Source organism: Mya arenaria, chromosome 13 (genome assembly GCF_026914265.1).
Source record: "Mya arenaria isolate MELC-2E11 chromosome 13, ASM2691426v1".
NCBI lineage: Eukaryota > Metazoa > Mollusca > Bivalvia > Myida > Myidae > Mya > Mya arenaria.
In genome coordinates, this window is record NC_069134.1 from 24,888,207 (window position 1) to 24,905,108 (window position 16,902).

Genomic DNA, 16,902 nt, shown 5'->3' on the forward strand with positions numbered 1-16,902 from the left:
TTTGCTGCTGTAAAAGCCATTTTGGGTACGAACTGACCAGAAATTTCGACTAAGGGGACCATAACGAAAAGTGGGGGGATGAACTAGGCCACGAGCCCTACAATATGAGCTATTTAGATCGCTGGAGCTTTTGTCCTGAGTAGCCGAAAATAGAGCTCGAAAATCGAAATTTGCTGCTGTAAAAGCCATTTTGGGTACGAACTGACCAGAAATTTCGACTAAGGGGACCATAACGAAAAGTGGGGGGATGAACTAGGCCACGAGCCCTACAATATGAGCTATTTAGATCGCTGGAGCTTTTGTCCTGAGTAGCCGAAAATAGAGCTCGAAAATCGAAATTTGCTGCTGTAAAAGCCATTTTGGGTACGAACTGACCAGAAATTTCGACTAAGGGGACCATAACGAAAAGTGGGGGGATGAACTAGGCCACGAGCCCTACAATATGAGCTATTTAGATCGCTGGAGCTTTTGTCCTGAGTAGCCGAAAATAGAGCTCGAAAATCGAAATTTGCTGCTGTAAAAGCCATTTTGGGTACGAACTGACCAGAAATTTCGACTAAGGGGACCATAACGAAAAGTGGGGGGATGAACTAGGCCACGAGCCCTACAATATGAGCTATTTAGATCGCTGGAGCTTTTGTCCTGAGTAGCCGAAAATAGAGCTCGAAAATCGAAATTTGCTGCTGTAAAAGCCATTTTGGGTACGAACTGACCAGAAATTTCGACTAAGGGGACCATAACGAAAAGTGGGGGGATGAACTAGGCCACGAGCCCTACAATATGAGCTATTTAGATCGCTGGAGCTTTTGTCCTGAGTAGCCGAAAATAGAGCTCGAAAATCGAAATTTGCTGCTGTAAAAGCCATTTTGGGTACGAACTGACCAGAAATTTCGACTAAGGGGACCATAACGAAAAGTGGGGGGATGAACTAGGCCACGAGCCCTACAATATGAGCTATTTAGATCGCTGGAGCTTTTGTCCTGAGTAGCCGAAAATAGAGCTCGAAAATCGAAATTTGCTGCTGTAAAAGCCATTTTGGGTACGAACTGACCAGAAATTTCGACTAAGGGGACCATAACGAAAAGTGGGGGGATGAACTAGGCCACGAGCCCTACAATATGAGCTATTTAGATCGCTGGAGCTTTTGTCCTGAGTAGCCGAAAATAGAGCTCGAAAATCGAAATTTGCTGCTGTAAAAGCCATTTTGGGTACGAACTGACCAGAAATTTCGACTAAGGGGACCATAACGAAAAGTGGGGGGATGAACTAGGCCACGAGCCCTACAATATGAGCTATTTAGATCGCTGGAGCTTTTGTCCTGAGTAGCCGAAAATAGAGCTCGAAAATCGAAATTTGCTGCTGTAAAAGCCATTTTGGGTACGAACTGACCAGAAATTTCGACTAAGGGGACCATAACGAAAAGTGGGGGGATGAACTAGGCCACGAGCCCTACAATATGAGCTATTTAGATCGCTGGAGCTTTTGTCCTGAGTAGCCGAAAATAGAGCTCGAAAATCGAAATTTGCTGCTGTAAAAGCCATTTTGGGTACGAACTGACCAGAAATTTCGACTAAGGGGACCATAACGAAAAGTGGGGGGATGAACTAGGCCACGAGCCCTACAATATGAGCTATTTAGATCGCTGGAGCTTTTGTCCTGAGTAGCCGAAAATAGAGCTCGAAAATCGAAATTTGCTGCTGTAAAAGCCATTTTGGGTACGAACTGACCAGAAATTTCGACTAAGGGGACCATAACGAAAAGTGGGGGGATGAACTAGGCCACGAGCCCTACAATATGAGCTATTTAGATCGCTGGAGCTTTTGTCCTGAGTAGCCGAAAATAGAGCTCGAAAATCGAAATTTGCTGCTGTAAAAGCCATTTTGGGTACGAACTGACCAGAAATTTCGACTAAGGGGACCATAACGAAAAGTGGGGGGATGAACTAGGCCACGAGCCCTACAATATGAGCTATTTAGATCGCTGGAGCTTTTGTCCTGAGTAGCCGAAAATAGAGCTCGAAAATCGAAATTTGCTGCTGTAAAAGCCATTTTGGGTACGAACTGACCAGAAATTTCGACTAAGGGGACCATAACGAAAAGTGGGGGGATGAACTAGGCCACGAGCCCTACAATATGAGCTATTTAGATCGCTGGAGCTTTTGTCCTGAGTAGCCGAAAATAGAGCTCGAAAATCGAAATTTGCTGCTGTAAAAGCCATTTTGGGTACGAACTGACCAGAAATTTCGACTAAGGGGACCATAACGAAAAGTGGGGGGATGAACTAGGCCACGAGCCCTACAATATGAGCTATTTAGATCGCTGGAGCTTTTGTCCTGAGTAGCCGAAAATAGAGCTCGAAAATCGAAATTTGCTGCTGTAAAAGCCATTTTGGGTACGAACTGACCAGAAATTTCGACTAAGGGGACCATAACGAAAAGTGGGGGGATGAACTAGGCCACGAGCCCTACAATATGAGCTATTTAGATCGCTGGAGCTTTTGTCCTGAGTAGCCGAAAATAGAGCTCGAAAATCGAAATTTGCTGCTGTAAAAGCCATTTTGGGTACGAACTGACCAGAAATTTCGACTAAGGGGACCATAACGAAAAGTGGGGGGATGAACTAGGCCACGAGCCCTACAATATGAGCTATTTAGATCGCTGGAGCTTTTGTCCTGAGTAGCCGAAAATAGAGCTCGAAAATCGAAATTTGCTGCTGTAAAAGCCATTTTGGGTACGAACTGACCAGAAATTTCGACTAAGGGGACCATAACGAAAAGTGGGGGGATGAACTAGGCCACGAGCCCTACAATATGAGCTATTTAGATCGCTGGAGCTTTTGTCCTGAGTAGCCGAAAATAGAACCCGAAAATTCGACTGAGAGAACTTTAGCGAAAAGTGTAATGTTGAACATTCTTCGCTTAACGCTCCTTTGGCTCATGTTCAGCTAGGCATTGTCAGGTTCATTCGAAACAATCATGGTTATTTAAAACTCATTAAAAAGTATATGTAACTGAATTCCATGCAGGGATCTATTCTGCATGTCAATTGAGATTTATTAACGCCGGCTAGTAGACAATAGGTTTGAATCCTTGGCGCTGATTTGCAATTGAAGTTGGTCCGTCTAGCGCAGGTTCGAATTAAAATTGCCGAAAATAAAACAAACAATAGGCGAATAACACCTGCTCAACAAAAACAATAGCTTTATATATTTAGAGACAGATATTGCCAAAAATTTACATTTAATGTTTTATATAAAGAAATTTGCAATCCCCAGTTCGCATCTAACGACAAACATTATAATGGCGGGCAAACTATTGACTAGTACCGTACATACGTATCAACGGAGGGTACACAGAGGTAACATTTTGGATGGTATAAGAGGTACGGAGTGTAAACAGTGTTTAAGTAGAGGGGGACAGAGGGGGTTTCATTAAGCAAATTCTGTGTCACAGATTTGCACCAAAAAGTTTTTTTTCTGTAACGAATCTCAGGACATTAATAGAATTTGTTACGCTTTGATGTCATAATTGTAAAAAAGTACCAAAATGTAAAAAAAAGATTGTGTCCGAGACTGGGTTCGAACCCGCGTCGCCAAAATTGAAATTTGTCGTCTTCCTTACTGAGCTACCATGACTATGGGACTATACATATATATATAGCTATCTCGGTAGTATCACGTGAAAACACCAACTAGCCAATCACACATAAGGAATGAATTCTACCTGGTAGACATACCCAGTAATCTTTTTTTAATGGTAAAATACAATATAACTGCTAAACTTAAATAAGTTGTAAACTATGTGGTACTTCAATTAGTAAGTTTCAATGCATTGTACACATCGATGCCAAGTGTATGTCATTATTCGGCAATTTTATTTTTTTTTCCGCTATTTTATTATCTGTGAGACAGTCCCTTTAAAAGGGTTGCAACAAAGTATACGCTGAATTATTTAAACAACATATTAGACATTGAAACACTGATTTTAAATCCTCATCATCCTGTTATTGGAATGTTAAGATAACAGTGACTTTGATTGTTAAGAAATACTGCAGATCACAAGTGTTTCCATTAAACTTCTAGAGCAGTAAAGATTCTGAAGTTCTGAACTATTGGCTCAGTATGTACTTGTACAAAATAATAAATGGCTGTGTACGGCTGTGTCATGTCAAGTAATTTATTTCTCTACATTTATTTCCGTACATACTAAAACCATTTAACGATTTAGTACATGAAAATGATCGACTTCTTTCATTTCAATTATTAAATATATATATATATATATATATATGTAAAGATTAATGAAAAGTGAAACATTTCCTCTCTTGATCTGTGGTTATAGTGTAGCCCTTTGTTGAGTCATTTTAGTTGCTATCAGCAGCCACCCGCTGTGCTTTTATTTTTGTGCTCCCATTATCTGGAGTTCCTTTGATGATGCTTAATTAATATACTATAAACTGTCAGCAGCGGGTGTTTCTTATGTAATCAACTTATTTCTGACCTATTTATAACTTTTCTCAGCAGGGGTCGTTCAGTGCGTTTGTTTGATCAAAAATTTGATGGTCAGTAACACTTACTGGCAATGACATCATACCATTTATGTATTGCTCAACGTCAAGGTACTAAGTGACAGGCCGGGTCGAACTCGTATGGATGAAGGGAAAACGTAACACAAGCTTTGAATGAAAATAGGGCATTTATTAATGCCATAAAATTGTTTTTACGAAATATCGTAAAATAAAACATAAACTTGTGTCAATAGCATGTGTATAATAACATTTCTCGAAATACATATCTGGGTGGAAAAAAATTTCATTTATAACTTGAGAAACAGGTACTGTAATTTAAAATTAAAGATTTATAAAGCAAAGCGACTCATTTAATATTTTATTTAAATTGTTGTACTGTTATAATAATTTATTTGTGTTAAGAACTATAAGGCAAAACAAAGATTTGGTTAGGGTTAAAACAGGCATTTTTTATAAGGCTTGATTTAAGAATATTGATATAAGAACGTTATTTTCCATTGGCGAATAGCGTTTAAGAATTCCTGTATAAAACGTAAAAATGTTTAAACTACATATTAAAAAAGATGCACTCTTATTCACAAAGAAGATGTACCACAAGTATTAATACAATTGTTTTAATATTTTTTAAACCAATCGGTAGGGTCGCGCCTATATGTAGGTAGGGTTTGTAAGATTTGATTGAGTTTTTTTATGTGTCATTCTTTCTCTTCAGTATTTAAAATATGAAAAAAGCAAACAGTTGCTTTCAATAATAATAAAAAGTAAATGTTGTGCTTAGTTTGTTATTTATAGGGTGCAGGGGACAGAGCCTTGAATCCAAATTTCGAAATTATATTTGCAACTTTTAAGTGTCCAAAAAAAACAACTTTCTGAAATCCTTAAAAGATGCAGAGATCAGCTACGTTTAAAAATTAAATTTGAACTTACTGACAGTATAAAATGACCAGATTATATAGAAAAATGTGCTTTCTATAAGCCATACATGAAAAGTTTAAAACCCATCATGTTAACCTTTCTCGATCACCAGAATGTTGATGATATGTGACTATACTCTGGATCAATCGCCAACATTCGGAGAGCAAACAGAGACAATTTCAGCCAATCAGAGGCGTTTCACTGTATTCTATTAATAGATTTGCAGTCGGTAAACCTTGGCGATTGCCTATAGCCAATGAAAAAGAGCCTAACATAACACAAATAAAATTAGAACACCTGAAAGCAAGCGTGGCATGAGACGGCTTATCATACTTCATGAATGATGATTCACAACATGTGTACCGCATTTTGTACTAACACTGCGGAAAATGGTTGAATTTACGGGAAAGAACGGTCCCGTACATGGGTAGGTATAAAAGAGTGGCCGGACCGGACCAAATGCAGACCAACTGAAATCTCCGAACTGTTACGAAAGTCGTTCGGAAGTTGACCTAATTTCCCGACCAAATTAAAATACGCATTGCTATGTTTCATAGATATTTTATTATGTCAGGTTAAAATAATAATAATAATAATAATAATAATAATAATAATAATAATAATAATAATAATAATAATGATTTAGTTAGATTGTGTGTTATTTTTCCTTAAATAAATTTTCTTCTATTTGTCTTAAAGCGTTACTATAATACTAACGCTTTAAGAAAAATAGAATTTTCGGCAGATTGCCAAATAGTTGAGATCATTATTGTGAGATATCTTAATGACAGAAATGAAGACATTGATGCCAAATTTAGCTGATTCTGACTTAAATAAGTTAAAATTGTCAAACATGTAAGAGTGCAACTTGAAAGATAAGGCATCTTTATTGCAACTCCCTCATACCAATGGGTGGGTTAGGGTCAACCGCTATCAATGAAAATAAAGTTAGTAATGGGTAACAAATTATGAGAAAAGTAAGCTTACAATTAGAGCCGTTTTAAATACATTTAGGAATAAAAAAAATCTGGTTTGCTGCTTCTTAAATTGGACGGACGGACAGAATGACGGGCGGGCGGGCGGTCGGACGGGCGGGCGGTCTTAAGGATGGACGGACGACCAGACATGTTTTTGTCGTAAATATGTTATTTAACGGTTTCTTGCCAAAAAATAAAAAAAAATATAAACACACATATAAATATTCAATATGGTCACAACGATTCATGGCCTATATACAAATAAAAGACAATAGTATAAGTAAGTTAAATTAAAGAACAAAAAAAAGTTTCAATAAATGGAAAAAGATTCGTTTCAAATGCAAACTGAGATATATATTATATTAACTTATGAAGTATTAAGGGAGGCTATTTATAAATGACATAATACTTGAAAGATCTAAACGTTGTTATTTAGTAAGGAATTTCTTAACATAAATGCTTGATTTATTAATTTACTTAAGCTACTTAGTATGCTTACGTTTTTTGATAACAATAGTTTCGATAAACTTATACATTTCTAATGTAATATATTTTTATCATTTTTTTCTGAAGTCATTATTTACAGGACATGTTATGATTAAATGATATTCATCTTCTAAATCATTAGAGTTACATATAGTACAATAACGTTGGGCTCTATCTATTCTATTTCGGCCATATCAGCCGGTTTCAATATGCAGTTTATGAGATGATCAATAAGTTTTAATTCAGAACTTTCAATAACATGCAAACTTGAAATTAATATTTTTGTTCTTGATTTAAATAAATAATCAGTCTCTTTTCTTTTAAAACAGTAGCCTCTTATTTTAGATATGATCTCGGAAAGGATTTTATCATCATTCTTCAAAACAGTTGTCACAATTGTTTAAATTAGGTAGTTTAAATACTAGAATTAGTGAGATAAGGAAGCTGCCTTTTTATAGATTTATTTATATGTCATTACTTCAATTGATTTATAATTCGGTCATTAAAATTTCCACAGTCTGTCGAAATAATTAATAAAATTTAGAATGTGTGTGTTTTAGTTGTATTTCGTATAGTTTTATGACCCACTGGCCATGTGTTTTTATAAGCAAATGATCATGTCACTAATTGACATAACGCGTGCTGTCAGTCAAATTAGCCGGCCAATACCAGACTGACCAATCAGCGTCCAAATAAGGCGTGGCTTATCAGTTGCCCTTTGTTATCCGCCATGGTTAAGGCGCTTGGCATTTAAAGGGTAGTGCTTGGAAAAGTGGTGTACTCAGTACTGGTTCAACCCAGGAAAGTTGTATCCCGTGTATCGGTGCTTTACACCGAGCACGTTAAAGAACCAAGAGGTCTCTTCGCAAAGAGCTAGGGTAACACACCTGGATCTCTTGTATCTCACTCTGTTTCTTCAAGTCTTCCAAAGTCTGGATTTGACTGCGAATTGCTGTCATTCTATCTCATATCACTTATGGCATTAAAACACAATTTAACTCGTGATGGCGTCACGGCGGGGTCAAGCCATAATGCAGCCAATGGGCGCGGGCAGATTTTGATAAACTCAAATAAACAAACGACCTCCGACTATCTGCACTAGTGAGTGTGGCGGATCCGTGGTCTTGAGATAACACACTTGACTATCAATCCAGGGGTCACAGGTTCGATCCCCCGTCGCATCACTGACAAAAACTAATCGTCTTCCGGAAGGGACGTTAAATGGGGGTTCCGTGTGACAGTGCTATACACTAGTGCACGGTAAAGAACCAGTGTAGGCCTAACATTCAGGGTTACATTCTGTCTTTGCACAATGCTCCAAAAACCTAAAATGACTAACAATCTTAATGGAGCACTCGCCGAACGGGCAAGGCTCGAGTGCGAATATAAATAAGCTTACACACCCACTCAGTAATGAGTATGTCCGCCCTGTTAGCTCAATCGGTAGAGTGTAAAACTCTGAATCGGACAACCCGGGTTCGATTCCCGGGCGGACCAGGTCACTACTGTTGTGATTTGTTATGAAATCCTTTCGACGACAATTCGCACTGTACCACTGCCCCTGGCATGTACAGAAGTTGTCAGTTCCTTGCAGAGGTGAAGGCACCTAGTACTGGTTCTGCCCAGGAGTGTTGTGCGGTGGTTGAACTGTCTCTCTGGGACCCTTAAATGTGCTCACGCCGGGACCCGGAGTATAAACTACTAACACCATCACCACCTTCAGTATTGAGTGAGCTCAATCGATAGAGCGTTGGTAAAAATATAATATAAAGATAAATATCAGATAAAAACAAATCTGGCTTCTTAAAAATAATAACATCCAATTAGAAAACTTGAAATTAATTTCGATTTCAATAATCTGTTTTTAATTAGCAATCGGTCTCTAATCTTAGATATGATTGTATTTTATCAGCATTCATCAAAGCAGGTGTTACAATTTATATAATAATGTTTGAATATATTATTTGTTCATTCATACATTAATTCATTCATACATTAATTCATGCATACATCAATTCATGCATACATCAATTCACACTCACTCACTCACTCACTCACTCACTCACTCACTCACTCACTCACTCACTCACTCACTCACTCACTCACTCACTCACTCACTCACTCACTCACTCACTCACTCACTCACTCACTCACTCACTCACTCACTCACTCACTCACTCACTCACTCACTCACTCACTCACTCACTCACTCACTCACTCACTCACTCACTCACTCACTCACTCACTCACTCACTCACTCACTCACTCACTCACTCACTCACTCACTCACTCACTCACTCACTCACTCACTCACTCACTCACTCACTCACTCACTCACTCACTCACTCACTCACTCACTCACTCACTCACTCACTCACTCACTCACTCACTCACTCACTCACTCTAATAAATGCAGATCATATCACTCACTCACTCACTCACTCACTCACTCACTCACTCACTCACTCACTCTAATAAATGCAGATCATATCACTCACTCACTCACTCACTCACTCACTCACTCACTCACTCACTCACTCACTCACTCACTCACTCACTCACTCACTCACTCACTCACTCACTCACTCACTCACTCACTCACTCACTCACTCACTCACTCACTCACTCACTCACTCACTCACTCACTCACTCACTCACTCACTCACTCACTCACTCACTCACTCACTCACTCACTCACTCACTCACTCACTCACTCACTCACTCACTCACTCACTCACTCACTCACTCACTCACTCACTCACTCACTCACTCACTCACTCACTCACTCACTCACTCTAATAAATGCAGATCATATCATATATGTTGTCCAATGTAACACCACAGTAACAGCCAAGTCTTATTTTTTTATCATAAAGATGTCGCTTTAATTTCATCATAGGCTGTTAAAACCCCAAAAATCATTTACAATTTCTACAAAACGTGACTCTTACTTACGCATTCCTGTTTGTCGGCGTAACACGGAAAAATGTATACTAGTCAATGGTATAAAATTTGTTCATGTCATAAATGCTGTCAAATGAAACAAGAATTAACCTTACTTGATTACAAAATTCAAAACTTTTTTATAACATGGGCGTACGGGAAAGAGTGCATTTCCGTATATCCATAGGGTACGGGAATTGTAACTTTTCCGTACACTCAGCGTGTACGGGAACTTGTATATGTCCGTACATCCGTAATATACGGGAAATGTACACGCCCGTATATTTTTCGTGTACAGGAATGGTATAAACCCGTACGCTCAACGTGTACGGAAGAGCATAAATTCCCGTACACTCAACATGCACGGAGACCATACATGTCCATCCGCTCAAGATATACCGAGATGTATGGTGCCGTACATTCATCAAAATTTTGTTAGTACCAGTCGTACATCAACCCTACCAGCATTGTCGATTTTTATAATTTATTATTATAAACATGTCGCTTTAATTTCATCAAAGGTTGTTAAAACCCACCAAAAGCATAACATTTCCTACACAACGGGACCCTTACTAACACATTGCGGTTTCCCTGCGTAACACGGAACAATGTATACCAGTGTATGATTTAAATTTTGTTCATATCATGTATGCTGTCAAATATAACACCAAATTACCAGACTTTATTACAAAATTCAAAACCTTTATAACATGTGTGTACGTGAAAGGGTACATTACCGTATACCCATAATGTACAGGAAGTGTTACTATTCCGTACACTCAGTGTGCACGGGAACTGGTTTATTTCCGAACATCGTATATTCATCGTGTACGGGAAGAGTGTAATCTCATACTCTCAAAGTGTACGGAATAGCATAAATTCCCGTATTTTCAACATGTATGGAGACCGTTCATGCCCGTACACTCAAGATATACGGAGATGTACCGATTCATCCATCAAAATAGTATAAGTACTATCCCATTAAAGCATTAAATTTTCTACAAAGGTAATTTTTACTGACACCATCCTGTTTTTTTACGAAACAGTGATATGTTTAAGTCAATGGTATAAATGACTTTCATATTATATGTGCTTTCAAATCAAACCCCAAAGACCTAAATTGGCTACAGAATTCATTGTTTTTTGTTACAAAACGAATGTACGGGTTAGTACACGCCCGTACATCGAATCCCGTATACTCAAGATGTGCGAGTTTTATGAATATACGAATCCGAACACTCCCGTATACTCAACATCCCGTACACTTACCGTACAAATTGAATGTACGGGTTTCAGTACATTCTCGTATATTAAACCATTTTCCGCAGTGTAACATCTTCAATCCGTTAAAGTTAGTCCAATATAGCCAAGAGACATTCGGAGCTCCTCGGCCATTTTTATCGAAAAAGATTTACGTTATTCTGCTCAATCGTTTAAGACATTCGAGAGGGCAATGAGAGGGAAATACTTATGATTAACACCTTTATTGTTTAAGGGATTTTCATAAGTAACTAAGCTTGATTGGTTATAATTTGGCGATTATCTCGTAATTACTTTTTAATATCAAATATGTATTTCTAGAAATGGAACTTGATTTTGATATTTTAAATATTTATTTTTAATAACTCCGTCAGAGTGAATGTAAACAGTTAATTGTGTCAAAGTCAATTTAAAGAACACCCGCACAATATTGTGCCGTATAGTTCCGAAAAAAATACAATAATATTGACCTTGAGTGTTCATTGTATTGACTTCTGCCTAGTTTAAGGAATATTTGCCATGATAATCCACTGCCGTGCATCTTCTCAATATTACACTGGTGTCACAGTAGGAGCCATTTCCTGTGTATTTGTTAATTGGCTCAGGGCCTTTTAGGTTGACACTTTTCGAGTAGATTATCCTACTAATACATATAAACAATATACATAGCTATAAATGAATTAATTGAATAAACCAAAATAAATATGACTGATAAGCTTTTAAACAGTGATATAGCATTTATATTTAAACCCATTTTAAATGCATGATCACCATTGTTATATCCAAATTGTGAAGCATCCTTTGTTAAAATATATTGGTGGGCTATTATATATAACATCACTCTTGTTCTTATTCAAAGGCATTGTATAAATACTGTTATTATCGTTTGAAAGCAACAACAACAAAAGATGAAAAGTCCAATTCTATAATAAAACCTTTATAACTGCACGGCTGGATTCCCAGATCGGAGAACTGCTAAGCAGCACAAGGCCATTAAGATAACTTTCGTTATGACTTTGTATTAATATTTTCGTGTATATGCTTATGGGTGTGTGCGTGTGCGCGCGCGTGCGTGCGTGCATGTAAGTGTGTTTGCGTTTATTCATCGGTTCTGTATAGTGTGACTTTTTGAATTGCTATTCGTAAATATGGTTGGCATTATTTTACTTTGTACTGTGATGATAAGAAATGTTACTGTGTCTCAAGCATTTAATGATTTTTGCCTATCAATTATATAGTTAATATGTTTTCATGAACAAGTTTAAAAATTATAAAAGGGTCATACAAGAATAAATTAAATCAGTAGGGTACTTATTTAATAAAACAAGAAAGGATTTTTTTCAAGAAGGACATTTGCAGATACAAAGTCACACGGTGCAAGATTTCTCCTCGTATGCGACCGCGCACCCCGGTTGAGTAGTGCAGCTTCACCGAGCCCGAGCCACACTGTCTTAGCGGCACGTGCATTTGACCAGCTTGTGGTATTAGCTGACATAACTGCGAGTCGCTGTTGAAGTGCAGACAAAGTTTTATCGTTCAAATGACTCAAGTCAAATTAAGATGTTAAAAGTTGGTTCTTTATTAATTCCCCTTTTACGTTTAATTGTCACGTTCGGCTATTGATATAATATACCAATATTATTTAATAGAAGAAGAAGTACAAAGATCCTAGTTAATTCTCTAAGTGTTTCCATTACAAAGGGTCTTTTCCTGTATATGTCAAATTTGGGAGTAGTCGGTCCCTGCTAAAATTAAAATGAAATATGGAATCATTGTTGTGACTCGGAGACCTATGCATATCCCTGATTAGAAATAAGAGATGTCTAGTTGGTTTGGTTTTGGCTATTTTAAATGCAAAACAGGCATTGCCTTTTGAAGCACACACTAGTTAACTATAAATGTCAATATATGAGCATACTTTCTTAACATGCACTAGTTCACAAAGCCAAAAGTAACGCCGAATCATTGATATCCTCATTAACATTGTTATTATTTATGGCCTTTCTCAACAAAATGTTTGCATTGGTGGGCCGCTCATGAAAAAAAACCTGCCGTAATCAAAATTTTACCAAATCAGCTAAATCAGTAAAATCTTTTTTTTTCTTACTCCTATTTGTATTCCTATAAACAGCTGAAATAAAAAAAAACAATTATATACTATTGTATTATAGTAAATATATATTATTATATTCATAGTAAAAACGCAGCAGCTAGCTGCCAGCAGCACAGCAGCTAGCTGCTGTTGCTGCTAGCAGCTTGCTGCTATGCTGCTGTGCTGCTAACTTCACTCACATTAAAAAATGGGAGAAATCATTTTCATTAATACACAATAAATGTAATGTTATCTATAAGTATCAAGATAATTAAGCGTCTTGCGTAAATTGTTTCCTTTTTGCAGATACACATACATGTGCTCACTTCATTATACAAACTGACTGTAAATAATATGTCAAAAAAATCCTGCATAAACCACTATTATTTCGTTATTTTCACTGTTATTTATACACATGGTATATTTGTCTATAACGGAGAGACTGAAATGAAAGATTCGGTTACCTTTCTCTTTTTACTCCAAAAACTGAAAACGTTAGAAATAAGTCATTTGTAATATCATATCGTTATACCATGTATAAAAGACCTGAAGTTTCTCTGTCGATAATGATAGTCCATTGACCGGATAATGCGCTGCTTACCACTGGGTCGTCCAGTGAAGGTTTACCGGATAACGCGCTGCTTACCATAGGGTCGTCCATTGAAGGTATATCGACTAATGCGCTGCTTACCACTGGGTCGTCCAGTGAAGGTATATCGGATAATTCGCTGCTTACCACTGGGTCGTCCAGTGAAGGTATACCGGATAACGCGCTGCTTACCATAGGGTCGTCCAGTGAAGGTATACCGGATAATGCGCTGCTTACCATAGGGTCGTCCAGTGAAGGTATATCGGATAATGCGCTGCTTACCACTGGGTCGTCCAGTGAAGGTTTACCGGATAATGCGCTGCTTACCATAGGGTCGTCCATTGAAGGTATACCGGATAATGCGCTGCTTACCACTGGGTCGTCCAATGAAGGTATACCGGATACTGCGCTGCTTACCATAGGGTCGTCCAGTGAAGGTATACCGGATAATGCGCTGCTTACCATAGGGTCGTCCAGTAAAGGTATACCGGATAATGCGCTGCTTAACAATGGGTCGTCCAGTGAAGGTATATCGGATAATGCGCTGTTTACCACTGGGTCGTCCAGTGAAGGTATACCAGATAATGCGCTGCTTACCATGCGGTCGTCCAGTAAAGGTTTACCGGATAATGCGCTGCTTACCATAGGGTCGTCCAGTGATGGTATACCGGATAATGCGCTGCTTACCACTGGGTCGTCCAGTGAAGGTATACCGGATAATGCGCTGCTTACCACTGGGTCGTCCAGTGAAGGTATACCAGATAATGCGCTGCTTACCACTGGGTGGCCAAGAGGTTTACCGGATAATGCGCTGCTTACCACTGGGTCGTCCAGTGAAGGTATACCGGATAACGCGCTGCTTACCACTGGGTCGTCCAGTGAAGGTATATCGGATAATGCGCTGCTTACCACTGGTCGTCCAGTGAAGGTATACCGGATAATGCGCTGCTTACCATGCGGTCGTCCAGTGAAGGTTTACCGGATAAGGCGCTGCTTACCACTGGGTAGCCAAGAGAAGGTTTACCGGATAATGCGCTGCTTACCACTGGGTCGTCCAGAGAAGGTATACCGAATAATGCGCTGCTTACCACTGGTCGTCCAGTGAAGGTATACCGGATAATGCGCTGCTTACCATAGGGTCCTTGCGACCGGATGAAGTCATCAACAAAACTGGTTTCAAAACGTTCAATCAAATAAGACTGTCCATTTAATAATTTCATTGAACAGATGGCGTATATTTAAATTATTTTCAGCAGGTACTATGTAATGTTGTGGAACCATATCAGTAGACGAACAAAAACGAAATCTTAAGGAGGTTGCAAAATGCTAGTTTTACATAAATGTGTAGTTACGTGTATAAGACATTTTTGTTTTTGAATGATTTTTAAATAGACTTGGTCACTTTTTAGTTTGTCAAAGTTTTTTTTTTTATTTTGCTTGTAATATAAAAAAATGTTCGATACATTGAAATCAGTAATCACTAGAACTATAATAAAATGATGTATCGCTAGATGTGTTTTATCGTTTAAGTGTTGCCGAAAAACGCCATAACGCTATTGACACTTGAACAAATATCACAATTATTTATATATTATAGTATTTGTAAGGTGTCTGTGCAAAAAAAATATATAACTGAAGATATCCCTTTAAGCACTGATTTGCCCTTTAAGCGCTGATTTGCCCTTTAAGTGCTGATTTGCCCTTTAAGCACTGATTTGCCCTTTAAGTGCTGATTTGCCCTTTAAGCGCTGATTTGCCCTTTAAGCGCTGATTTGCCCTTAAAGCATTGATTTGCCCTTTAAGCGCTGATTTGCCCTTTAAGTGCTGATTTGCCCTTTTAAGTGCTGATTTGCCCTTTAAGCACTGATTTGCCCTTAAAGCATTGATTTGCCCTTTAAGCGCTAATTTGCCCTTTAAGTGCTGATTTGCCCTTTAAGCACTGATTTGCCCTTAAAGCATTGATTTGCCCTTTAAGCGCTGATTTGCCCTTTAAGTGCTGATTTGCCCTTTAAGTGCTGATTTGCCCTTAAAGCATTAATTTGCCCTTTAAGTGCTGATTTGCCCTTTAAGTGCTGATTTATTTTAAATGTTGATATCAATAAGACAAAAAAGGGAACTGGAATTTCATTTGTTATTTTTAAGTCATTGACCAACAAATTACAACACAGAGTGAATTCAATGCTTTATCGTAAATGTGTCCACTGTTGTTCATATGTAATACTTTTCTTTGATTTAAAAAATGTCAGTTATTTTCTATTTCGTGTTTGTATTCAAGAAAGTATGTTTTATTTTGTTGATGTTAATTTTCATAATTTATACATACCTGTAAAAAAGTCATCACAATAGAACATAACTTTCTTCCTTTTCCTTAGTGACCTTCTCCAGTACGCTCTATGATAAAAAATAAATAGTATTGTGTGTGTGTGTGTTTTACTTTTCCCTCTTGTTTTATGGACAAGACTATGACAGAAGTTTATTTATATTCATGGCACGTGCTAGAATAAAAAATCGCCATATATACATTTGAGGCTGTTTCATTCCGATTACGAAATTGAAATGTTGTATTAAGTAGGGATGGCAACGAGTACCCGAGTACTCGAGTACTCGATCGAACGTCCGAGTACTCGAGTACCAAATCACTACTCGAGTACTCGGATAAAATCTATAAAAATCACAAAATACACGATTTACAGACAAAGTAACAGATCTGGTTAGTTGCCAAAGGACAATTTACGGTCCCTCTAATCCCCGCTGTGTACACAATTGACCCTAATAATTTAGTTGATAGTTGCAAACTGTCAGCAAAGGGCCCCTATTTCCAATTAGCACTAATGTCAGTTAGCGAAGTTTTGATAGCGGAACTTTCAACTTCACAATTCTATTGTTTACCGATTAGAGTCCTTTTACCAAACAATGGACGCTGACGAGCGAACGAGTAGCCACCGTTACGAGCATTGATTTCTTAATGGGCAACGATTATTACAATTGATTGGTTGATATCTTAAATGAAGAATTATGAATATTAATGAGGTAAACAACAATAATACAGTACGAAGTATTTCGTTTTTTGTTCTTATGTATTAATTTTCGTTCATTGTAATTCTGATTGATGTTC

General features: G+C 37.9%; 1 protein-coding gene across 1 annotated transcript in view; it reads left to right on the plus strand.

The window, feature by feature from the left end:
• The window catches only part of LOC128215151 (transitional endoplasmic reticulum ATPase-like), a 55,204-nt gene extending 40,312 nt beyond the window's left edge, over positions 1-14,892 (plus strand). Inside the window, exon 17 of the mRNA XM_052921869.1 lies at positions 13,815-14,892. Within this exon, the coding sequence (XP_052777829.1) occupies positions 13,815-14,892 (1,078 nt within the window). The remainder of the gene's footprint in view (positions 1-13,814) is intronic.
• The last annotated feature ends 2,010 nt before the right edge of the window (positions 14,893-16,902 follow it).